The sequence below is a fragment of the Schistocerca serialis genome, chromosome 1 (assembly GCF_023864345.2).
Source record: "Schistocerca serialis cubense isolate TAMUIC-IGC-003099 chromosome 1, iqSchSeri2.2, whole genome shotgun sequence".
Lineage (NCBI taxonomy): Eukaryota > Metazoa > Arthropoda > Insecta > Orthoptera > Acrididae > Schistocerca > Schistocerca serialis.
In genome coordinates, this window is record NC_064638.1 from 680,495,530 (window position 1) to 680,522,195 (window position 26,666).

Consider the following 26,666-nt stretch of genomic DNA (forward strand, 5'->3'; position numbering starts at 1 on the left):
GTTTTTCAGGTTTGTTTGATCACATTAACAGCGTCTGCACCACTAAACTACTTTCTGATTTGACATCAGTTATTGCCAGATACCTCCACAAAGTCTATATGGTTGTTGGAGCCTTGCCACACGATACACCTGTGCCATTTTCTTTTGTTTCCTGTAGGGGTATGCTGTGGTGCTGCTGTGGAGGGACTGGACTGTGTACAAGAACTGCAGACATTTACCTATAAACGAACAAAAAATAAATACGTAACATTGCCTTTTTGGGATTGTATTTAAAATTATCGCTCGTATTAGTCACTCCAATATTTGTGCAACTGGCAACAACAAGAAAGCATGATTCGTAGCAGTCCCATGCTGCTACACGTGAAAATCTACACTGAGCCTTGTTGAAATCGAGAGACTCAATGAGACAGATGGACATCTAAGAATGGCGAACATTTACAAGTGCATCTTAAGTGCCAGGGCATCATATGCTTCAACTATGGAGGGGGCTGTACTCGTAAATTTATCGGTTCTCGAATGTGTGTCTTGGATACCTACCTGCACAGTATTGGATTTCATATTATTTGCTACGCCATTCAAGAAAATAGTTTTTTTGTGAACGAAGTAAAGGTACTTCGGCTTCTGTAGTTTTTCAGATTACATTTTAATTTCGTATAAAAATAATGAAGCACTATTTTTAGATTAGCAGGTTTCCTTTACTACGATTCCTCATCAGACTGTAAGGAAACTATTCGGTAAGAGGTTGATTCTTTTGCTTCCTTTATTATTTCTATTACCTTTTTTCTATTGGAATGCAGTAAAAGAATTTTTCAGAATTTAAGAGTTAAACTGAAAATCAAGAAGAACTTGTTTTCAAAATTGTGTTTTCGTAACAGTTTTTGAAAATGAGGGGAATGATTTTTAGTGTAGTTCTGTGGGGCTGTGTTAATGGTAATATGAAGTATGTATGAATGAAAGTTGTTTTTTAAGCACATTTTCAATGCAACGTTCTTTTTTGTATAACAAGTGATGAAACGGAGGCTGTTGTCCGAACTCTCACACTAAGAGGCAGGTGGTCATAAACGGAAACGATTACATATTCGAGAGGCAGGATCAAACAGTAGCTTTTCTCATTCTGGTCTAGGGTGCTGATGAAAGGAGACTACCCACAACGTCAAACGGGAGACATTGTTTTCTCGACGTCAAGTCTAAAGAACACCGAGAACACGATGAATCGAGAACTTCATACTTCTCGTATCTCAGACAGCACAACTCTCAAGTCCCGTTGTGGGTGATACACACTACTAATGAATGGATGTGCCCACGCACGTTCAACACCAAGCAGGTTCAGAAATAACACAACTAAAAGATCATCCTGATCTGGCAGGAGTGTGACACAACAGTTTATTAGACCGTAAGAACCATATCGATTATCCTAGCCATGATCGTTAAGTTAGAAATACTGGTCTGTCCTGAAAGGGTATCACAGACATTGCTGGGAAATGTTCGCACGTGGACATAGTTGCTGCACTTGCGATTACTCTGCAGTTTGGATGTGGTGTGCGAGGCAGTAGGTGCTGACTGGTGGGCTGCGGACGTGGCGTAAAGCCCTCATTGTACTACGCAGTCAGTGAATGGAAATGTGATTGTGGGACCGTGTAGCGGTCGGTGTCAGGCACAGAAAATAGTGAACTGTGACCTCCTAATGTTGGCTGCTGAAGAATGGCTGGGTGGTGTCCTATAAAGCCGTCCGGCGGAAAAATATCAGTAAAGCATGATGGTGGCACGTGACTCGTGGAGGCGATATGCTAGCAGCACTATGTACGGCGAGAGTAGCGTCACGTGGTACCTTAATAGCTGGAGGTTGTGTGATCTCTGCGGCTGTGTTGTTGACGTGCTGGAATGTTGGCAACCCGGGGTACACCAGTGTGTGGTTGGTGACTCGGCTGTAGGCGCCAACTGAGGTTAGAGCTACAACAATATAGTGTTCGAGCAGTAATTGTTCCGGCACACGGCAGTCTGAACACCAAAACATCACTAGCCCCAAAACCTTATTGGATCCTTAGCGTGGAAAAGGCGCAGTTGTGACGTTTTTGTTACATAAAAAAACTGTTTCTTTGCACCTCATTTAAACACTCAAACAAATAATTGTTAGTCCGTCTCATATCGCACGCTTACTTACTATGAATTTGTTTATGCAACACTGTATTCTCGAAGTAATGGTAACACTTCGTCTGTAAACGCTCGAGAATTATTATGCAGAAACAAAACCACTTAAGAACTTTTGAATTTCCTAACGATGTTGGTTTTGCATAGCAGAGTCACAGTTTCCTTTCTTGTGTGCCTTTCGCCTTTGTGGTGTTGGCGGCTGTGTGGTAAGCCCCGGCCGGACTGGGTGCCCGCAGCGTGGGCGTGGCGGCCATGTTCGCGAGCAACGAGCAGGTGAGCGCCGCCGTGCAGTGGTCGCCCCGCGTGCTGCACACGGCGCTGTCCGACACGGCCGCCTTCGTGCGCTCCACGCACCACCAGATCGGCTTCGTCGCCTCCAAGTCGCTCGACCAGGCACTCGCCGCCGCAGTCGAGGATCTCGACAGTGAGTACCTCCGCACAACGCCAAAGCCCGCTGCTATCTCAACTTAGGCCTTGTAGAACGAGAGTCGGCATGTAGGGCGCTTTTGCCATCCAAATCAGCTGTATCACTTTGACAGGTCACAGTAGTAATCTTACACTTACCGTCTCATCAGATATTTAGTCCAGTGGCGAGTGATTTGGTGCGACAGCTATTCAGACGAGACGAACGTTTGGATTTAAAAAATTCAAGAAATATAGTTTACTAAGAACATTTTTTGTTGAATCGCAGCCCCAGTTACACCAAAATTCCTCCACAATCGATCTCGGCCTTTGGGCAATTTTCAAATGTTTAAATCCGAACAACAGGAGCCCTCTGTTAGTTGGATTGCGACAGGCACACTTCAACTTGTGCATTCCAACTGACAGAGAGGCTCCTGAATGAGTCCCAAGTTCGATTCTCTGTCCGGCACACAGTTTTAATCTGCCAGGAAGTTTCAGAGAGGCTCCTGTTGCTCGATTTTGAACATTTGAAAATTGCCCAAACCCGTCCTCGGTCGTGGAGGATTGTTGGTGCAGCTGGTGATGTTGTTCAATAAAAATGTCACTGTCCGTTTCAGATCTCCTACGCCTAAAAAAAAGTTGAATGAAATAACAAAATAAAATCATGTCATTTACAATATTGAAGCTTACTTTGTTTTTCTTCATAATCACCTCCGCTATTTAAGCTTTGTCACTTCGCTCTACTAGATTTATCATGTCGAAGCCACTGCCACCAGTCCAGTATAAACCATTTGATCATTGCACTCTTCACCTCAGCATCACTTCCAAAACGTTTTCTGCAAGGAACGCATCACACTTTGCTGGGAGGAAGGTCCAAATTGGAGGACGGTTGGTGAAACATTTCCCATCCAAAGTGAGACAGCACCTATCTGGTTGCAATACTAGTGTTAGCTCGAGCATTGTCATGACCAAACACAATACTGCAAGAAAGAGCTCCACACTTACGATTTTGAATTTCTCGCCGAAGTTTTCTTCGATTTGCACCGATCATAGTGACTTTGGCAGAAAACCTGCCTTGACAGTGGCGTTACCATCGCTAAAAATAGTCACCGTGAGTTTTCGAGTTACAGGGTTTGAATTTTCGCGGGTTTTTAGGTGACTGTGCGTTATGCCATTCCAGTGGTTGCCACCTGACGTCTGAAGTAAGTCAAGACAGCCATGTTTCATCGCCAGAAACAATTCGATGAAGAAAGGCACGCCCATTTGAGTGATAAAGTGACAAAAATGTCAGTGGTGTAGCGTTCTCTGAGTTTTGTTCGTGGAGTCATCGTGCTTAAATTTTGCCATTGCAAAGATTTGCGGACAGAATTTCACTAAGGGAAGAACGATAAACATATGGGAAAGAGGCGTGTAACTCGGCTAGGCTTACACGTCTGTCATTTACTTAAGCTGAAGGTAATTTTCTGAAGGTTTCAACTTTCGATTATTGAAAAATGGGGTAACACCTCTTATCTCTTGCATTTAAACATTAACAACTTCTTTAGACTGGCATTCACTCAAAACTAAGACAAAATGTCGTGGAAACAATGCGCCCTCGGATGTAACCTGATATCAATCTGAGCAGCGGAAATCCACGATAGGTCATTACTTTCTGTGTTACCCTCGTAACAAACACGTAGACCAAATTATTTATCGGAGCAATTTAATAATATGTGTAGTGGTCAGCGATTTGAAAAAATTTCGGAATTTAATTCTGTATGGCTGGACGGAAATTTTAACACTACTCCTTCTGAATATGAGTCTAGCATCTTAACCAATATACGATCTCGCTCAGAAATGTAAAACACATTACACCACTAGCAAAGAGTCTATAGTAACTTCCTTCCTACGTGCTTATATTTTAACAGAATATAGTGATAATTAAGTTGATTATTTGTAGCAATACATTATATTTCGTGATTAAATAAAAATAACTCGTATGAATTGTATTATTTAGCTTTACAAGTAACAGTCTCCTTACTACACAGTGTTACTTGTTGTCTGAGGCATATCATTAAAGGAAAAATGTTATGCTACTCACCAGAATATGACTGGAATTACAATGACATCGTCTATACAACTGATTTAAAATATCGACTATTGAGCAGTAAGACTGTTTTCTCATCAGATTCAACGCACACTTCGAGATATCGTACTACGGACATCTCGGTATTTAAACCCACTTCGAAATATAATCACCAGGAGCAATAATAATGACTGCTTTTCCTTTTATTTGTTGTTCCATTCTATTTCAAGACGGATGGGTCTTGAGACGGATGAAATGGGGAGAACATTCTGCTGTCTAGTTGTACATGTTAGTTCTTCAGACATTTAAGGACATTACTTATGTCACCAAGCGATAAGACGTAAGATTCGAATATGTAAGAGAGGAAGTAACAGGCCGTAAATAACTCGTTGAGTGGTGACGCAATTTTCCAAAAGCAAGTGAATTAAAAAAGTACTGGTGGACCATGGAAATTACTGGGAACAGATATCGCAGAACTACAATAAATATTTTCTGGTTGATGAAATATGGCCGTACTTACAGGAACCCCGGATTGCCACAGCGAATATGTAAAGTGAGGAAGGAGAGTGTTGTAAATCGAGGAAGAAAAGTAAGCAGGACTGCCAAAGTAAACAGCATGAAAGAGATGTAGAAAGTGATGCATAAAGTGTATTGTAAGAAGAGTCTGGAAAGGTAACTAATGAAAGGTACAGAATCGAAATAATGTTAAAGACGTCATTCAGTATTAACTAAGATTTCTTGTCACTGCTCTTTTGCTAACAGACTTGTGGTTAGAAGCAACTTGTGTATTACTATTCAAAACAACATACTGTACTGTTAAACCGAACAATGAAAGCCACAGATTATAAAAAGCAACCCTCTTAGCACTTAATGAAACTACAAATGCGCATGGTTTTGATTTTATAATCTTACGAAGATTTCTCTTGCTCTAAGCTTAGAAGAACCTTACAGAATCCAGTGTGCTGTTAAAGCATGTGGGGAAGCATGAATTCAGAAACAACTTGTGTTCCTAAAATCACACCTCAGATACCTGATATAACCAATCAAACAACTGAAGGGAACAGAACTGTAGTTGATAACTACCCTAGAAATATACGATAGCGTTACCATGGTGCATCAACTGAATGAGACTCAGTTTCTGATAAAAGAAGTAAATCAGAGACAAGGAATAGGGCGTTAAGTGTTTAGGAGTCTTTTCTAAAATATTTGAAGTGTAGCCTTTTAGGCAGTGAAACGTGGACGAAGAAGAGACTAGAAGCTTTTGAGTTGTGGTACTACAGAAGAAAGCTGAAGAGTAGAAGAGGCGCAGATCGAATAAGTGCTGAGAATGTACTGAATCAGGATGGGTAGAAATGCCACAAGTCGGCTAAAAGAAGGGATAACTATATAGGACTATTCCTGGGAACGTAGTAACAGTCAATTTGGTAATGGAAAGAAGTGTGGAGGGTACAAAATGTAGCGGTAGGCTAAGGCTTGACTATCGTAAGCAGGATCTAGTGAGCGTAGGTTGTAGTAGTAACGGACAGATGGATAGGCTTTCACAATATAGACCAGCAGAGGCACCAAACGAACCTTCGTGCTGAAGACCGCAATAAACAGATAGCGGGATGAGCTGTCTGTCTAATTATCGCAACCTAGAAGCAGCTAGCAATATCTTTGCTTACGTAGACCTGTTTGCGTATTTTGTAGCAAAATACACTACACTACAAAATAAAAATATCACTTTTTCGAAATCACGTAATTTCCCCCATTCTCACGCAAAAGTTTGAAATTTGGCTCAAAGCTTCTTACAACCATTCTCTCTAATGTTGCAAAAGCCTGACGCCCTGTGACGTCATCCTCGGGCTCGTTTCAGGCAACAAGATATTGAAAGTTCAGAAGTTCATGTGAGCTGTAAGGTGGGTTAATGATGTCACACTGACACCAAATTTTACCACAATTCTGACCAATGCCACCGTGGATGCGTCACACGTTACGAAGGTCGTCACACGCCCTTTTATTCACATTTCACCCCTTCTTTTGATGGCTCTACGATGGAGGTCAGAACTGCGACAACCATCGTTGCTGATTTGTTACGGGTCGCCGACGAAAACATTTCAGACGCACCGCTGCTCAGAATAGACACGAAAAAGGTCTGAGGGGTGGCGTAAAGAGAGTCAATGAAACCAAACCTTTTCGTGCAAGTACGGGCTGCAGCCCCACTAAACGTGATCTGGCGTCTTTGGAGTGTAATGCAACCGCAATTTTAGTTTCGGTATACAGTGTGGAACCACCAGGAGCCGTTCAAAACCGTTCGAAGAAATTTGAACGTCATCCGAGGCAAAAAAAGGTATTTATGCTTTTACACCCCTCTTGTTTCGTGCCCTTCTGTGGCGTCATCACGGCGGGAGCACGCAACATTTGCAAGTGCCTGAATAAAACGGCAGTGGGTTCGTCTAAGAATTCCCCCCTCCCCCTCACCCCTCCAAATTCGGTAATACCCTCGGTGCTGCCCACGCACCTTCTCAGAAATTTCGCCAAACATTCACCCTCGCAGCTTGCTTGGCGCCTGCAACCCCTTCCACACCCCCTAGGTGGGATTTGCCTGCCTTCAAGCTCTAGAGCAGCCACGAGGCTGAATATGTGTTAGAGTTTCTGACAGATACATTTGTAACGTGCTCAATGGAGTTGCATGTGTGGCACAAAGGGTGCTGCCGATCGGAGGGGTCTTTTATGGACCAATTGCCGTTTTCTTCACGCACGTATTAATATTTCAGCTTCCCCTCCCCCCCCCCCCCCCCCCCCACCTCGCCGGTGATAACATCACGGAAGGAAGTGGAACAGGAAGATGGGAAAGCATAAACGACTTTTATTGCTTCGGATCACGTTCAGATTTCGTCGAACGGTTTTGAAAGGCTCCTTATGGTTCAAATGGGCAGGGGGTGACAGCAGTGTCGAATATTTTCAAGAACGCCATTCTGCTGCTTATCGCACTACGAACTGTCGTTTTCGACCGTGAAATATCGGCCTCCGTTGTAGAGGCATCAAAAGGAAGGGTGAAATGTGGGTAATAGGGGGTGTGACGCTACCTAGTGACACGTCCAGGGTGAAATTGGGCAGAATTGTGGTAAATATGGTACCAATGTGACACCATTAACCCACCTTACAGCTCACATGAACTTGTCAGCTATGCCCTTTATTTTGCATGGTCAACACCGTGCTGTTTGAAAGGAGCCCGAGGGAGACGTCACAGGCCGCCACGCTTTTGCACCATTACAGAGGAAGGCTGTAGGCAGCTTTGAGGGAAATTTCAAACTTATGCGTGGGAATGGGAGGCAATTATGTGATATCCAAAAAGTGATCCTTTAAATTTGTTGCCAGAGTATTTTTCTCAATATAGGCTCTAGCACATGTCACTTTTGATGTATATGTTGTATATATGGTGGCACTCACTGCAAACATTCTTCCACTCAATGAAATTTACGAATAAAAATCGCACATGAGGAACCGCCCCTGCAGTGGTAAGTACATACCTATAAAGTAACTGTGCTGTTAATAGCTATGTAAATATATGCAATCTTACACTGAAGCGCCAAAGAAACTGGTATAGGCATGCGTATTCAAATACAGAGATATGTAAACAGGCAGAATACGGCGCTGCGGTCGGCAACGCCTATATAAGACAAAAAGTGTGTGGCACAGTTGTTAGATCTGTTACTGCTGCTAGAATGGCAGGTTATCAAGACTTGAGTTTGAATGTGGTGTTGTAGTCGGCACACGAGTGATGGGACACAACAGCTTCGAGGAAGCGATGAAGTGGGGATTTTCCCGTACGACTATTTCACGAGTGTGCCGTGAATATTAGAAATCCGGTAAAACATGAAATCTTCGACATCGCATCGTCCGGAAAAAGACCCTGCAAGAACGGCGCCAACGACTACTGGAGAGAATCGGACAAAGTGCAATCCTTCTGCAAATTGCAGCAGATTTCAATGCTGGGCCATCAACAAGTGTCAGCGTGCGAACCATTGAAACATCATCGATATGGGCTTTCAGAGGCGAAGGCCTACTCGTGTACCTCTCGATAACTCCACGACACAAAGTTCTACGTGTCGCCTGGGTCCGTCAATGCCGGCCGGAGTGGCCGAGCGGTTCTAGGCGCTACAGTCTGGAGCCGCGCGACCACTACGGTCGCAGGTTCGAATCCTGCCTCGGGCATGGATGTGTGTGTTGCCCTTAGGTTAGTTAGGTTTAAGTAGTTCTAAGTTCTAGGGGACTAATGACCTCAGCAGTTAAGTCCCACAGTGCTCAGAGCCATTTGAACCATTTTGGTCCGTCAACACCGACATTGGACGTTTGATGATTCGAAACACGTTGCCTGTTCGGACGAGTCTCGTTTCAAATTGTATCGAGCGGATGGACGTGTATGGTTATGGAACAACCTCACGAATCCATAGACCCTCCTTAACAGCAGGGAACTGTTCACGCTGGTGAAGGCTCTGTAATGCTGTGGGGCGTGTGCAGTTGGAGTGATATATTGATGTGGGACCCACGATACCTCTAGCTGGGACTCTGACAGATGACGCGTCCAGCGTGCAAACATTCATGTCCATTGTGCATTCCGACGGACTTGGGCAATTCCAGCAGGACAACGGGACACCCCACACGTCCAGAACTGCTCTTCTGAGTTTAAACACTTCTGCTGCCCACCAAGCCAAAATTATCGAACACATCTCTGCTGCCTTGCAACGCGTTGTTCATAAGAGATCTCCATCCCCTCGTACTCTTATGGATTTGTAGAGAGCCTTGCGGGATTGGTTCAAATGGTTCAAATGGCTCTGAGCACTATGGGACTTAACATCTGTAGTCATTAGTCCCCTAGAACTTGGAACTACTTAAACCTAACTAACCTAAGGACATCATACACATCCATGCCCGAGGCAGGATTCGAACCTGCGACCGTAGCAGTCACGCGGTTCCAGACTGAAGCGCCTAGAACCACACGGCCACACCGACCGGCCCTGCAGGATTCATGGTGTGGGTTCCCCCAGCAACGCTTCAGACATTAGTGTTGCGGCACTTCTCCATGTTCGCGGGGCCATGTTCGCGATATTAGGCAGGTGTACCAGTTCCTTTGGCTCTTCAGTATATGAGTCCTATTCCTGAAGACACGATTTGTAAATTACTGCGGCACTTGACGCTAATCACTGATACACACTTTGCTTCATTGGGGTGTGGTGTGGTATCATGATTAGAAAGAGTGAGTAAACCTCGCCCTTGTAAACTTTCATGTCACCTATGGTTTGTGTTAAATTATTGTGTTGGATAGTAAAATCTGTGGCACTATCCGTAGAAGACATAAAACTCTTTGGGATAATATGAGTTCCTTCCTGAACCGACAACAGATAAGTAATTATGTACTGCTGATTTAGAATGCATTGACTGCATCGAGCCAGTCTGCGGACTGAAGACCACTGGTGCACTGTACCCGCGCTTTGCTTAAGTTCAGTGCTGTATTGTGTGAGAGGGCGGAGCTGTACGGTGCCGGCAGGCGCGGACGCTCTGCTGGGCGCGCCGATCCAGCGCGAGCTGTCGCGCGAGACGGGCGTGGACGTGGCGCTGGACGCGCTGTCCGACGTGTCGGCGGCGGCGGAGGGCGCGAGCCAGCGGGCGGCCGCCGTGCTGGAGCAGGCGGCGCAGGCGCGCGGCCTGGCGCTGGTGGCGCGCGAGCGCCTCGCGGACCTGCGCTACCAGCTGGACGCGGCGCGCCGCCAGTGCGCCGCCAGGGACCGCCCGCTCTGCGACACCGTCGACGCCGTCGGCCTCGACGTCTCCGTGCGGCTCGAGGCGGTCAGTGGCGCACCCTGCAGCTGGCGTCAGGGACGTGGTGCACTGTCTCATTCGGAGAAGCAGTGGGAAGCAAACGTGCATCTTTTTTTTTGAAGATATTTTACAGAAACCACGAACACCTAAACCAGTATTAAACTGAAATAAATGAGCGCTCGGTCATTTATTTTTTTCTGTATTGTTATTTTTAAACCTGTGACAGGCAGGCCATCAGCGGCATAATACGCCGCTCTTTGGCCACAGAGAACACAAAAGATACATATGAAGACAATTCGAGAAAAAATACGGTGGACATATAACGGAGACATACACTTTTAAAATATATGGAGCCGTTCACGGGCGTAGAGTCCAAGATAAAATTTGTTCAGACACTTGGACACACACAGAGACGAAAATTGTCACACGCGAACGTAGGAGCACAAAACGAATAACACTGAACCACTTGAGCACAAACGACGGCACACACAGAAACACGAGGCGTTGATCTCCGGCGCGCGAACGTTCACTAAACATGTACGAGTCCGGGGATCTGCCAAGAGAGGAGGAGGGGGGGTGGGAGAGGGAGAGGGGAGAGCAGAGATGCCACGGGCAGGGGAGATAGGGGGAAGGGAAGAAGGGGGAGGGGAAGCCCAGAGGAAGAGGGGTGGAGGGAGGGGGGTGGGGGTAAAGGAGAGAGAAGGGAGGGAGGGTGCCCAAAGGAAAAGACACTGGAAGTGGGAGGGGAGGATCAAAGTTGATAGGAGGGGTAGATGGAGGGGAGGAGGACATCATCAGGGAGGGGGAGGCTGGCAGAAGCCACCTTGGGAGAGGGTAAGAAGGGTGGAGAGATGGAGACCGGTTGGGACGTGGGAAAACAGGCGCGGCAGCAGGCGGGGGTGGGAGAGGATGGATGAGACAAGCGGGGTGAAGACGATCGAGTTTACGGGAGGTGTACAGGATCCGTATCCTTTCAAGGAAAAGGAGGAGGTGGGGGAACGGAATGAGGTCGTACAGGATTCGCGTGGGGGAGGGGAGACGGATGCGATAGGCGAGGCGGAGACCATGGCGTTCAAGGATCTGAAGGGATCTATAAAAGGTAGGGGGGGGGGGGCGGAGATCCAGGCCGCATGGGCGTAACAAAGGATAGGGCGGATGAGGGATTTATAGGTGTGGAGTATGGTGAAGGGGTTCAGACCCCATGTACGGCCGGAAAGGAGCTTGAGGAGACGGAGTCGGGAGTGTGCCTTGGCTTGGATTGTCCGGAGATGGGGCGTCCAGGAGCGGCGACGGTCGAGGGTGACGCCAAGGTGCTTAAGGGTGGGGGTGAGGGCGATAGGACGGCCATAGATGGTTAGATAGAAATCGAGGAGGCGGAAGGAAGGGGTGGTTTTGCCTACAATGATCGCCTGGGTTTTGAGCGCTCGGTCATAGTTATTTTTAGTTTTATTGACCAGGTTTCAACACTTCTAAGAGTGCCTTCATCAGATTTAAAACAATTAAAATAGCCTATAACGTATTTATAGGAAAAGACATTTTTATATAAAAAAGTGTAAATACTGACTAACAATAAAAGACAGAGGCAATACTTACATGTCACATATCAAATAATTAACAGGCCAGAAGGGCTTTAGTCACAAAATAATAAAAAGGAATGCGTGAATGCGAGCCACTATGGGCTGTTTGCACCTGTACAGCCACAGGTTGCAAGTTGTACCTGCGGCTACTAGATGGCACTCTCGAAGCAATGTCATGTTCACCTGCCCGCACTTGTTAACGCGGGCGCCTCAGTCCGTCGCTGCCTGTGGTTGGACACGTACGACCGCCCGCCCGGTTGGCTGTACGGTCTAAGGCGGGAAGGAGCGCCTGGTCCCCGGCACGAATCCGCCCGGCGGACTTGTGTCGAGGTCCGGTGAACCGGCCAGTCTGTGGATGGTTTTTAGGCGGTTTTCCATCTGCCTCGGCGAAAGCTGGCTCGTTCCCCTTATTCCTTCTCGTTACACTATGCCGGCGATTGCTGCGCAAACAAGTTCTCCACGTACGCGTACACCGACATTACTCTACCATGCAAACATTGGGGTTACACTCGTCTGGTGTGAGACGTTCCCTGGGGGGGGGGGGGGGGGGCGTCCACCGGGGGCCGAAACCCCACACTACACAGTAACCCAGGGTTCGGTGTGGGGTGGCGGAGGGGTGAAGTGAACTGCCGTAGTCGTCGTGGGGTTGTGGACCACTGCGGCTGCGGCTGGGACGGAGCCTCTCCGTCGTTTCTAGGTCCCCGGTTAACATACATACATACAGGTACGACCAGCCCATAGTGGTTCGCTTTCACGCACTCCTTTTTATTATTTTGAGACTAAAGCACTTCTGGCCTGTTAATTATTTTATATGTGGCATGTAAGTACTGCCTCTGTCTTTTATCGTTAGTCAGTACTTATCTTTTTTATATAAAAATGTCTTTTCCCACAAATTTGTAACTATGTTACAGGCCATTTTAATTGCTTTAATTCTGATGAAGGCACTCTTGGAAGTGTTGAAACCTGGTCAATAAGACTAAAAATAACTGTGACCGAGGGCTCATTTGCTTCAATTTAATTTAGAAACGGTCACTGAACCAAGCAGCCATGTTTAAGACTTTGCTAAGCCAGTATGTCTGGGGGTGGATTTGAATCCGGCTCTTCCCAAATCCTGTCTTGTAACTGTTGAGGTAATCAATTTCACAGCCCGGTATTGGGCACGGTCGTCGCTCTGACCAACTTTTATCGCTGGGAAAGATCCCCAGAGCTGATTTGATAGCAGGCTAAGTGGACTTAGCGCTGTCCTCGAGGGACTGTACAGAAAAATAATCCGCACCCCTATCTGTGACTGAACTCAGCACCTCCAGGGCCGATGCGTAGGGCACCACTCGCCAGACCATCTGAACTAATTACGCTGCTGTGAAAACTGTCACGGATATTATCGAACTACACATGCCTCGAATCATAAATATCTACAACGTTATGTGAATGTTAACTGACGCGGTACTGTCGAATAGGTCATTATCCAAATAAACTAGAAGAGCAACTACACTTGTAACAAACACAACAATTAAGTATTTTTTAAATGTTCTAAAGCAGCCATGTTAACAACGTAGCGGACGAAAATACTTGAATCTGCTCAATAATGTCAAAATCAGATTGACGACGTATATCCTTTTTCAGTTGCTGCCGCTTTGATATTTGCATGACAAATCGGCACTCAATGATAAATAACAAAATCTTGGCCCCAAGTTTTAATTCATTTTTCCGTTATAGAGGTACAGCTACGCGATAATATTTTGTCCAGAACTCATTGTAACAGGAACGTTTATATTACGGAATCTGAGGATGTGAAGAAGATTTGCTGTCGACTCTCCTATTTATTGCTGGGTGCTGAACAAAGGATAGTAACATATCTCTACAATAAATTTGTATCTAATGTCTATATCACAAATGAACTACAGCGTAGTCCGCGGCTCGTGGTCTTGCGCTTCCCGCGCACGGGGTCCCGGGTTCGATTCCCGACGGGGTCAGGGACTTTCTCTGCCTCGAGATGACTCGGTGTTGTGTGTCTTTCATCATTATTTCATCCTCATTCACTCGCAAGTCGCCGTAGTGGCGTTAAAGAACTTGTGGAGCGGCGGCCGAACCGCCCCGCGAGGGGTCTCCCGGCCACCAATGCCATATGCTCATAATTGCAGCTTACTTATTGTGGAACATAGGGAAATAAACACTCCGCAAAACCCACTATATTTTGTGGATGCCGATACATGGCCTATGCGAAAAAGGCATACTAGGAGGAACCCCGAATTCCTTTCATCTGCTCACAGACATGTTTCCCTTACTCGCCCAACAGACACGCCAGTACCTTGCCGTACGTCTCTCTCTCCCTCTCTTTCTCTCTCTCTCTCTCTCTCTCTCTCTCTCTCTCTCTCTCTCTCTCTCTATATATATATATAATATATATATATATATATATATATATATATGTGTGTGTGTGTGTGTGTTGTGTGTGTGTGTGTGTGTGTGTGTGTGTGTGTGTGTGTCTTGTAGGAAACAAAGGAGGCGACAACATGCCAAGGAAATTCACTGACCATATGTTCCGTGAGATCGAGATAGAGATAAATTTTCAACTTTCCTTAGAAAAAGGGAAGATGTGCATTAGAAGTAAGATACTGACATCTTTCAGGTAACCCTACAGTTTGGGAGTTCTTCCTGAAGAGTATCCACAGGAAGTTAGGAGTTACGTGCAGTGCTCAGTGTCTGCATATGCGCTGCCGTATTGAACTCGTACGAGGACAAAGTTGTAGAAAGTGTGCCTGCGGTGCAGTGTGTACTGCTGCGCCGTGGGCAGGAATCAGAGGCTGCTTTATATTTTTTCCACCTACCGCTGATAATCGGCTCCCTTCACCAGGACGATGAGCTGCGTTCTTCAGACAGGGCCTGTCATCAGCAACCTGCCCGTGTATCACGATTTTCTGACTCGCTATGAAAAGAAATATTAATTTTTCTGCGAGACATCATGAAGCTGTTCCTTTTTCAAAATAACCACAATTAGTTGTTTAACTTTCAATATCAATGAAATTCTCCAACAGTCGTGTAACTAAGATGCTATTTTATTTTGTTTTGACTAAGACAGATACATGATAATGGCATATGGTGCCATACAGTGCATCTCTCAAAACCCTGTTTGAAAAATAATTGAACTTCAGCTATTAATACTTTTTAACTGTCTGAAGAGCAGGAGTAAAAATATTCCTCTCACTATGTACATGGATTTCGTGAATTCAAACCGCTTCACAAGTGCTTTATTCGAAGACTTGGTAACAACCAAGTCTTTGAATGAAGCACTTGTTAAATGGTTGCTACCAAATCTTCGAATGAAGCACTTGTTAATCGGCTTGAATTCACGAAATCCAGGGATGTATGCCACTTTATGGCATTATCGTGTATTTTGATAGATGCATATGTGGCCTGAAGATGGCATAGTGGATTACCGAAACTGGTTGTTGTTGTTGTTGTTGTTGTTGTTGTTGTTGTCGTCGTCAATATAAAATAACATCTTAGTTGCACGGCTGCTGGAGAATTTAATTGATATTGACAATTACTTAACCAGCTGATGTCCCCTGTCCATGAGGGATCAATAGAGATTAGCTGTTTAAGTAAATGTACTTATACCGTGTTGTTCACGAAAACAGCAATATAAAACATTGCTACCAACTCCGTGCCAAGGAGTAGTTTTCCATCGTCAGACTCAATTCAATTCAAAACTGATAGTTCTCTTGCACGAGAAACTTTGCTAATGTCATTTACAAAATGCATGCATCGGAGTAACTCGAATCTGTATTGGCTACGCAAAGTTCCTAATCCTTTACAAACCAAACATAGAGTTTTATGGAAATTAACCTTTGTGAAAAATAATTGAACCGCAGCTATTAATACTTTTTAACTGTCTGAAGAGCAGGAGTAAAAATATTCCTCTCACTACATAAATTCTGGCTGCTCTACGGTACCCTTTCGTGCCTTGTATGTAACTCACTTCATGCAATGGAAAATATTAAAATACATTCATGCATAATATTAACAACACTTTATTCATGCCTTACATTCAGTCTCTCATATACTCTGTTCACTCTGTAAGTATTTGATATTAAGTGTACACAGATTTACGTATTGAAATAATTACCAGATGGACTGTTACAACAGAAAGTTGTTTCTGAGCTATTGAGTAATAAAATGTTTATCACAAATCTCCGTGAGATATCTGCATTATTCTATTGCAGCACTGATACGAAGAATTTATTTGATGTACAAAACATGGGAAATATGTATTTGAGATATATTTGAATACTTCAGTAATAATTGGCGTCACGGATTAGAGATTTTTAATAAGAGTTATTATTCTTACTTAAAATCTTGTGGTAAAATTTCATGAAAATCAGAACAGTATGACGGGTGGAAAAATTAATGAAGGCGTACATGATACATTGACCTTAGAAATGGCACGTTAGCTCGTTATAGGCACCCAGTCAGACCATCTGTAGCTTTTTGTTGTGTGAGAACGAGTCTGGTATGACACTGTAGGATGCAAGGCGCTCTGTATCGCATCTGAGTGAACAATTATTGTTGCTTCAACTCGCGCAAGACAGTTGTTAATGGTAAGGAGTGTATTCCATCTCCTATAGATCAAAATCACATCTCACCCTGGTAACGTTTTGAGAAAGTCTCAGCTCATGTTCGCAAAATAATTAATTAGTCTGCTTGTCAGTCATTGTTCATTTACAACTTTATAAGACTACTGAGCTAGTTTCCTCTGTTGCCCAGTTTAATGAATTATTGTATTTCATTTTAATTAGTATATAGTTCATGTCGTTATTTCCTGATACTTGACAGCCTTATTAATTATAGTGAAATATGAAGCCATCAGTAATTATAGTTTGCCGCAAATTACTGATGGAAGAAACCAAGACGATGTGTAAAAGTTTATGGCCTAAGCACTGTGTTAGTGGAAGTTCCTTTGATCGTTAATGAGTATGTGACGAGATTTTCAGACCTTCCGTCGGTAAACCTTACTTGGAGATTACATTCACACTTAAGTGATCTGTTTTTTTGTTTTTTGTCACGTGAGTATGAAAGCAATCAGCACGATGAGTATCCCAGGCAAGTACTTGCAAGAGGACGATGAACATAACGATGTACTTTCCTGTGTACCAAAATCCACAGACCTTATTGTAATTCCAATTCCACGGGTCTTCCCGGTCGTGGAGCTCTTTAATGTATACTACCTGTCAGGCATCGTGCTCTGAATGTAGAAAACACTGCACACCACAGGCCTTTAAATAACTGCGGAGAGCTGTCGACAGCTGACTGAGACGTTTAGGATCACCTAGCTGCTGTATACTCTGCAAACAGGAGTTACTCTTTATACCATCAGGAGACCATAACAACGGTCCATGAGATCTTGTATGCACCTGATACGGCCGAGAATATTACTGTAACGGTGTTTGCCGCTAATGCAATTAATAACACGTCATAGGATAAAGATAGGAGGGTTGGAATTTTAATAGTGGTAACTATGTACTTACAGCTTGTACAAAATAGATACGTATTTCAAAGTTTTGCTGACATTCAAAGCAGTCACCAGCATTGTGTATAACCCGTTGCCAGCATTGTGGAAGTCGCAGGATACTGTTAGCAGTGCCAGTTGAGTTGACAGTTCGAACGGCGCGGTCTATGGCCCGACAAATTTGTAGCAGATCTGAAGCGAATGCCGTGAAGTGTTTCCTTCAGCTTATAAATCGAGTTGAACTCACGAGGGCTTAAGTCAGGGGAGTGCATTAGATGGTACAGCACTTAAAAGCAACCCTATCAGTCAAACAAATCAGTAACAGCTTGCGCTGTACGTGCTTCAGAATTGTCCTGCAAAATGACGGTCAGGTCCCGCAGAAAGTGTCATAACTTCTGTCTCTCAGCTGGTCGTAGATTGTATTCCAAAAATGAGCAGCAAAGAGACAGAAGTGATGACACTTTCTGCAGGACCTGACCATCACTTTGCAGGAGAATGCTCAAGCACGTACAGTGCCAACTATTCAATTCAAATGGCTCTGACCACTATCGGACTCAACTTCTGAGAGCATCAGTCCCCTAGAACTTAGAATTACTTAAACCTAACTAACCTAAGGTCATCACACACACCCATGCACGAGGCAGGATTCGAACCCGCGACCGTAGCGGTCGCGCGGAATGCAAGCTGTTACTGATTTGTTTGACTGATAGTGTTGCTAAGTGCTATACCACTAACTGCACTCCCCTGACTTAAGCCCTAGTAAGTTCAACTCGATTTCTAAACTGAAGGAAACACTTCACGGCACTCGCTTCAGAACTGCTACAAATTCGTCGTGCAATAGACTGCGCCGCTCGACTGTCAACACAACTGGCACTGCTAAGAATATCCTACGACTTCCACATCGCTGGCCACGGGTTATACACAATGCTGGTGACTACTTTAAAGGTCAGTAAAACTTTGAAATACGTATCTATTTTGTACGGGCTGTAAATAAATACAGTACTTGCCACTATTAAAGTTCCAACCCTCGTATAATACGAAGTCCTCTACCAAATTTCCTGCCAAATTAAAACTTTATGCTGGATCGGAACTCGGACGCGAGACGTTACCTCTCCCGGGCAACGTTCTTAGGAACTGAACTACTCAGGCGCTTCTAACGCCCTGTCCACATAGTTTTCTATTCCGACAGAACCTCTCTGTTAGTTTCCAGGCGGGTTTAAGCCTTAGGGAAGTCAGAAAATAATGGGCATTCCATTGCTGAGCGGCTGACTCATTATGAACTTGTACAAAAACCTGTTAGAGTGTAAGTGAAGATACATTGCCAGCTGTGAATGGTAGTGACGTTGGTGGTGGTGGGTGGGTGCGTGTTGCAGCTGCTGACTGACGAACGGCTGTTGGCGCTGCGAGACCTGCGGAACGGCAACCTGAGCGCCGCGGCGCAGCAGGCGCGCGCAGATTTCCAGCTGCTGCCGCGACAGGTCCTCGAGAGCACCAGGGACGCCAGGCTCGGTGAGTCTGCCGACAATGCAGCGTGGCACACTCACGGCTTCACACTGCTGCAAGACGCGAAAGCGTATCTCTTAGCATCCAGGTAGTGTCGTGGGGGTATATCCTGAGAACTTTACGTAGCGTATAATTCCAGTTGCCAAGATAATTTCTGAGGCGAACAAAACGTGGATGGCAGAGATCACCGTCAACTTCACGAAATAGCTTCCTAGTCTCCGACTGTGCATGATGTCAGTTGTTTGTGACACATGAAAATATGTACGTGACCGGGACTCGAACCCGGATTTTCCACTTATCGCGAGAGGTCAACTTAACTACTTTCGTTACGCAAACACGTCTCCAAGACCGATCCAAACTTCCGTATGTCAAGTAGTGACAACCCTAGCGCACGCACAGTTCTTGATTCAAACACAATCGCAGATGCTAATTTATTTCGTAATGAGACTTCCAGGGAGATTAAAACTGTGTGCCGGACCGAGACTCGAACTCGGGACCTTAACCTTTCGCGGGCAAGTGCTCTATCAAGTGAGCTGCCCAAGCACGACTCACGCCCCGTCCTCACAGCTTTACTTCTGCCAGTACCTCGTCTGTGAGGACGGGGCGTGAGTCGTTCTTGGGCAGCTCGCTTGGTAGAGCACTTGCCCGCGAAAGGCAAAGGTCCCGAGTTCGAGTCTTATTTCGTGGTGTTTACCACAGTTGTAATCGTCAGACAGTGACTGTTCCTTCAGACATGCGAGCATGTCTGGAGGACACTTTATTGAGAAGATACAGAAAATGTGTAAACACAGGCATTGTAATCATTAATGATGTATCCATGGCTCGATGGGCTAAAATGGTGATATAATATTTGCCTTCCTGTGCAGGAATCACGAATTGCCCGAGTGTGAGCGTTGTGACTGTGTGGAAGCTTGGATCCGACCTGGGGTGTACTCGGACAGCCGAAACTGTTAAGGCGAGCACTCGTTAAAAGCGGGGAATTCGGTTTTGAATACCTGTCCGGGACAAATTTTCATGTGTCGCAAACAGCAGACAACAGTGCGTAGTCTCAAAATGCGAAACTATTTCGTAATAACAACTTTATTTGCATGGCCATCCTCCGCAGCAAGCACAAAATATTTGCTTTGTGAATAAAACCGCCTTTTCTTGCGCAACTGTAATTTATTCCTCCCTATGATGAAGTGATAGTGCGACCTCCAGACCAGATGAGAGGAAACGTAGATGCCAACGAACTATCGCACTGAAGATGCCTTAGAGCAAAAAAAGGTGAAACGGGTCTGCGAGGAATAAATTACAGTTGCAACAAGAACAGGCGGTTCCATTTACAAAATAACTATTTCGTAATATTTACCACAGCTGTATTCGTCAATGACAGTGTCTGTTCCTTCAGCCCAATCACTTAACGAGTTCGAGCGATATGATGCACGTGAGGGTCATGGTTATTTGAAAGTACAGGCACTGTATAAAGACAGACATTGTAACCATTAACGACGAACCGTCAATTTATGGAGTGTTTCATCTAACACATAGCCCACAGTGCGATTCATCCCTCTTCGTTTCAGTGCTTCATACCAACAAAAACGAGTGCAACTGTATACAGAAACACGAACCATACCCTTTTTTTGAATACTAAAACCACCGTTGTAAATCGGAGGACAAAGAGATAGCCAAAGACTCAAAATCTCTCCACTGGTCATTTTTGCATCGTAGCCGGGGCATGTGCTGTCGGGATTGGCAATTATTCATTCTCTCACCGACTACGCTCGGCGCCCATACCTCTACACCTGTGACGCTACAGTCCTGGCGTGGTTCCTCCCATTGTTCTATCATATATTTGGGTAAGAGAGTTCTTAAGTAATTCAAGCTTTTTCCATTACAGTCTTGTCTGCATATTCTTTATGACTGTCTCTACGTCATGAATGGGCAGCAACCTCATGTGACCAACAAGGAGTTCTCTGTGTATCCACATTCACATCTAAAACCGATTACCATTCATATTTTATACTATTCTATTACAAGTAACTCCTCTAATTTATCAGCTACTGTCAGTTAACAACTTAATAACGTCCTATATATTTAATAATGTCCTATATTGTGGTTCAAATGGCTCTAAGCACTGTGGGACTTAACATCTGAGATCATCATCCCCCTAGACTTAGAACTACTTAAACCTAACTAACCTAAGGACGTCAAACACATTCATGCCCGAGGCAGGATTCGAACCTGCGACCATAGTAGCCGCGTGGTTCCGGACTGAAGCGCCTTGAACCGCTCGATCACAGCGACCGGCCCTGTATTGTGTAATGGTTGTACATTGTACGTATGAAATTATGGGAAACAGTTTGATACATATTGTAAATATACAATAAAGTGAAGCATCCTTGCGATATATTGCATACATTGCTGTGGGGTACAGTGTAGTCTTATTTCTGTGTCCTGTGACGCGCGGTGAAGAGAGGTATTAATGCAGAAAATAAATTTCTTTCCTGAGTCCGCCATCATTGTGAATATTTTATGAATAAAACCGTCTAGATCGCTTTGCATGTATTTATTTTTAAAGTAGTTTCCACTATTGCCTCATCTAATCAAAACGTACAACTTTTAAAACAAGTCGGAGCTATTAAGCACAGGTTTTATGGACACTGACACTGAACCTTGCTGTGCAAGCTGTAACTTTTGATCTGATGATGGCAGTAGGCAAAACGGCGTTATAAGTAATTGCATATAATCGGTCTAGACGGTCTTACTCACAGAAAACATGCGTACCTGTGCTACGGCGGCCTGGATGCTAATCAGATATTTCTGTCCAGAAGAAGTGACGAGCGATTTTCTGGCTATGGTTTATGAAGCCGCTGTTACAGTTCACGACAGTCGACGACGAAGCCTACCATCGACACGTTGTTGTCTCTAGCGGCCGCGTTTTCTTCGGGACTGAGCTACCCTCGATACATCATTTACACAGTGCCACAAAAGACAATAGTCCCTCTACCACTTTCGAGGCGTCGGGCATCCATAAACTGGCGGCGATGAAATTGGCTAATATCACGCATCTTACCTCGCTACGCTCGACTACAAGTTCTGGCGACATTGCAATCACGTGACACACGGAATTGTTCAATTCTCTGTAACGACAGGAGCGCTCTCAATGCGACACAGCAACTGAGTGTGATTCAGTTGGTCATAAGTATACATGTAATAGGAAAATAGCTGTTTTGTCCGCCCTCTTATACTTGAGAAGCCAACCTGTCATACTGCGGCGCCTTTATCAGCAGGCCTCACCATCCCTACATCTTGATACCCTACATTTTTCTTCCCAGATAGTTTCAGCTATCTTCTCCCCTCAAACGACGAAATAAGTTCTGATATGTATTTACGCTCCAACTATAACACGCCCTACCTCTTCCATTCCCAATGAAGACCCGACCCACAGTTTACCTGCATACCTGAAATACTACTTGCCTTCTACCACCTACGTCGCGTCTCTGAAACCTCAGCAATAGTCATCCTATATCGTTTCTCCTTTCAGTTTCCTCTTCTGTCTCATCTGTATTGAAATGTACATCCGCATGTACACTTTTACACCGAGAGCCACTTACATGATATTCCAAGAGCAATGGTCAGTATTCATGGATAGCCGGCCGCGGTGGCCGAGTGGTTCTAGAAGCTTCAGTCTGGAACCGCGTGACTGCTACGGTCGCAGGTTCGAATCCTCCCTCGGGCATGGATGTGTGTGATGTCCTTAGGTTAGTTAGGTTTAAGCAGTTCTAAGTTCTAGGGCACTGATGAGCTCAGATGTTGAGTCCCATAGTGCTTAGAGCCATTTGAACCATTTTGAATATTCATGGATATGTCAGGAACGACCATTCAAAACAGAACAAGTCAAGTAAACATGTGGTCGAAAATGCATGTCTTAAGAGCTGTGATCACTTCTTCGTCATCGATACTACGAAACCAATGTTTTTTACTGCCAGACTTCTGTCTTCGATAATTTGAGACGTGATAGTACCGACTGAAACAAGAAGATGGTTCAAATGGCTCTAAGCACTACGGGACTTAACGTCTGAGGGAATCCGTCCCCTAGTCTTCAACCTAACTAACCTGAGGACATCACACGTATCCATGCCCGAGACAGGGTTCGGACCTGCGATCGTAGCAGCCGCGTTGTCCCGGACTGAAGCACCTAGGACCGCTGGGCCACAGCGGCCGTCAAACAAGAAAAATTTCCAGTAAATATGGATTCTAAGTGAATACCTGAAGAGGTTCATCTTCGCTGCTGTGAAACGCGTCCGTTCTGCTGACTATGTGCACTTAGCTTTTAACGTATGTACTGTAGAGCCCGTGATTACTACACATTTTTGCTTCGAGTGGTCGTCGCTGTCATATCCCCGAATACTGACCATTCCTTCTCGGACACTCTGCATAATTTGTTGCTGAGAGTATTTCATGTACGTCAAGTACCATTGCCGTTTTCGCCCTTTCCCGTTTCCCAGCAAATGGCACCAGCAGGCTGCAACACAATTTTCCGTACAGGTGTGGAAGACCGTACACAACAACTCATCAGGCTGAAATCATTATTTTTTTGCTTTCACCGCTTTTCATGTTTTATAATTGTTTCACTCAGAGGCTGAAGATGCTCTGCTAACCTACGTCGCACTGTCCCTCCCTGCTGGAGTACGTGAGTGACGGACAGGTAACCAGAGAGATGTTGCTGTTCCGGCAGGCATCCGGCGCGAGCTGGTGCGCGAGCGCGCGCAGCTGCAGGAGTCGCTGTCGCCGCTGGACGCGTTCTCGCGCAGCGTGTCGGGCCGCGTCGACGGCGCCAGGGCGGCCGCCCAGGACGCCGCCAGGGTGGTCGCCGAGGCCGACTACTGGCGCTGGCTCGTCGGCCTGGGTGCGTCGCGGCTGCAGCAAGCGCCGCCTGACCCGCCCGCCACTGCCTGCTTCCCTCAGCTCTGCATCGCAGTAAACTCTATGACCTCCCTGACTGATCCGAGCTTTCCCCTGTACCTTAATTTCCTCGATACAGGATGCTAAAAACAACACAAGCCTCCAGTACATCCTTAACAGTACACGAGGTTTCAAGAAAATTCATCCGACTTCATCACACTATGACTTCTACACGAATGAATTTTAACTTATCCACTGGACTACAATTTTTTTATTTTCTAAATTACCATCCTATTTCGTATGTATATAATGTGTTGTATGCTAAACGGGGACGTAGAAACGACGGAGAGGCTCCGTCCCAGCCGCAGCTGCAGTGGTCCACAACCCCAGGACGACTACCGCAGTCCACTTCACCCCTCCGCCGCCCCACACCAAACCCAGGGTTATTGTGCGGTTCGGCCCCCGGTGGACCCCCCAGGGAACGTCTCACACCAGACGAGTGTAACCCCTATGTTTGCGTGCCAGAGCAATAGTGGTGTACGCGTACGTGGAGAACTTGTTTGTGCAGCAATCGCCGACATAGTGTAACTCAGGCGGAATAAGGGGAACCAGCCCGCATTCGCCGAGGCAGATGGAAAGCCGCCTAAAAGCCATCCACAGACTGGCCGGTTCACCGGACCTCGACACAAATCCGCCGGACGGATTCTTGCCGGGGACCAGGCGCTCCTTCCCGCCCGGAAAGCCGTGCGTTAGACCGCACGGCCAACCAGGCGGGCCACCATCCTATTTTACATAGGTATATCTGTTACAAGTATGTACACACATAATTAGTGTACGAGGGTTGGAACTTTAATAGTGGCTACTATTTATTTACAGCTCGTAAAAAATAGATATCTGTTTCAGAGTTTTACTGACCTTGAAAGTAGTCACCAGCATTGTGTACAACCCGTTGCCAGCGATGTGGAAGTCGCTGGATACTCGTAGCAGTGCCAGTTGTGTTGACAGTTCGAGCGGCGCTGCCTATTGCCAGGCGAATCTGTAGAACTTCTGAAGCGAATGCCGTGAAGTGTTTCCTTCAGTTTAGAAATCGACTTGAAGTCACGAGGGCTTAAGTCAGGGGAGTGCAGTCATGGGGCTGTAAAGTGCTATACCACCCACTGCACTCCCCTGACTTAAGCTCTCGTGAGTTCAACTCGATTTCTAAACTGAAGGAAAAACTTCACGGCATTCGCTTCAGAACTGCTACAAATTCATCGGGCAATAGCCCGCGCCGCTCGAACTGTCAACACAACTGTCACTGGTAAGAATATCCTACGACGTCCACATCGCTGGCAACGAATTATACACAATGCTGGTGGCTACTTTGAAGGTCAGTAAAACTTTGAAACACGTGTCTATTTTCTACGAGCTGTAAAAAAATAGTTGCCACTATTAAAGTTCCAACCCTCGTAATTTACCTTTAGTATAGAAGTTTTCATTTATGAGTGGCATTCAGTAAATAATGCAACAAATTTTTTTCTGATAGCACGTTGGTTTTATTGAGGATTCCAATAAATCATATCATTCTCCATTCCTTTCCTGTATAAAATCCTATTTTCAACATAATCTCCGTCCAATGTGGCTGCCGGAAGTCACCTTACTCGGAAGGCCTTTATGCCCTCATGCTACCACGCTACTACTCGACTTCGGACCCAACGTCTTGCCGCATCAGTAGCCTCCCCGTCATCCACGTATTGCTTCTCGCAGACTGCACCCATCATTGGACCAAACAGATGGAACGCGGAAGATGCGAGACACGGGCTGTAGCGTGGATGAGGAAGAACAGCCCAGTGAAGTTTTGTGAGCTCCTCTCGGGTGAGCATACTTGTGTGAGGCCTTGCTTCCTCATGCATAAGGAGAAGTTCGTTCCTATTTTTGTGGCGACGAACATGCTGAAGTTGTTTCTTCAGTTCCGTGAAGATACCGCAATCTTGTGAGACTGTCCACACGTTCCAAATCTGGAAGTGCCACAGCTGTCTGCTCGACAGATTTGCGCGACGTTGTAGCGATGATGAGAGACGCCTCCCCAACGACTCCCCGTGCTTTTGTTGACTGCTGGGTCTCCTCAGACATTCTGTAAGCGCCTACGAATATCTGCGAATCTCTGGTTTTCCACCAAAAGAAACTCGGTGACAGTATTCTGCTCAGAATGCACCTCAGTGACAGACGCCATTTCGAAGGCAACGTTTAGCGGCGCCACCTATCGGAACTTCATGATTTTAGAGGGGCTGAAGCAGGAATATGCCACGGTGTCCCACAGCAAATTCTGAATTTTTTCAGCCGAAAGTGGTCGAGAAATATGTGTTGCATTACTTAATTAACGCCACTCGTACCTTTCATAAAAGTTCAGTGGTCCCTCCACTGACTCACAGCAAACATCCAGATCATAGCCAGACTCGTCTCGTACTTTTACGAGCATGTCTGGAGTTAGCGCTGCTGCTATTCGGCCTTGTAGTTCACTCAGAGTTGTTGGAAGGAGGGGCACGTAACCGGAGTCTTTCACACACCCACATAAAAAAGGCATAAATGCCCACCGCGAGGATGCGGACATTGGAGGTCGATGACACAATGTGAGATCCATACTACCTCACAGCCTTTCCATCCTTTAGGGTGCACATCGCTAAAAAATGCTCTCAAATGCAGGTGGCAGCGCGGGAGTGCTCCGTCCTGTAGAAAACTGAAATTTTCTGCTTGTTCTCACACATGTGGAAGAAGCCACATCCTCAATACGCTCTTT

At 45.6% G+C, this 26,666-nt stretch overlaps 1 protein-coding gene across 1 annotated transcript in view; it reads left to right on the forward strand.

Moving 5' to 3' along the window:
- LOC126424197 (filaggrin) overlaps window positions 1-26,666 on the forward strand; it is a 147,806-nt gene that overhangs the window by 51,886 nt on the left and 69,254 nt on the right. The window contains exons 4-7 of the mRNA XM_050087255.1: window positions 2,385-2,572; window positions 10,146-10,444; window positions 18,874-19,009; window positions 23,724-23,894. Coding sequence (XP_049943212.1) covers window positions 2,385-2,572; window positions 10,146-10,444; window positions 18,874-19,009; window positions 23,724-23,894 — 794 coding nt within the window. The remainder of the gene's footprint in view (window positions 1-2,384; window positions 2,573-10,145; window positions 10,445-18,873; window positions 19,010-23,723; window positions 23,895-26,666) is intronic.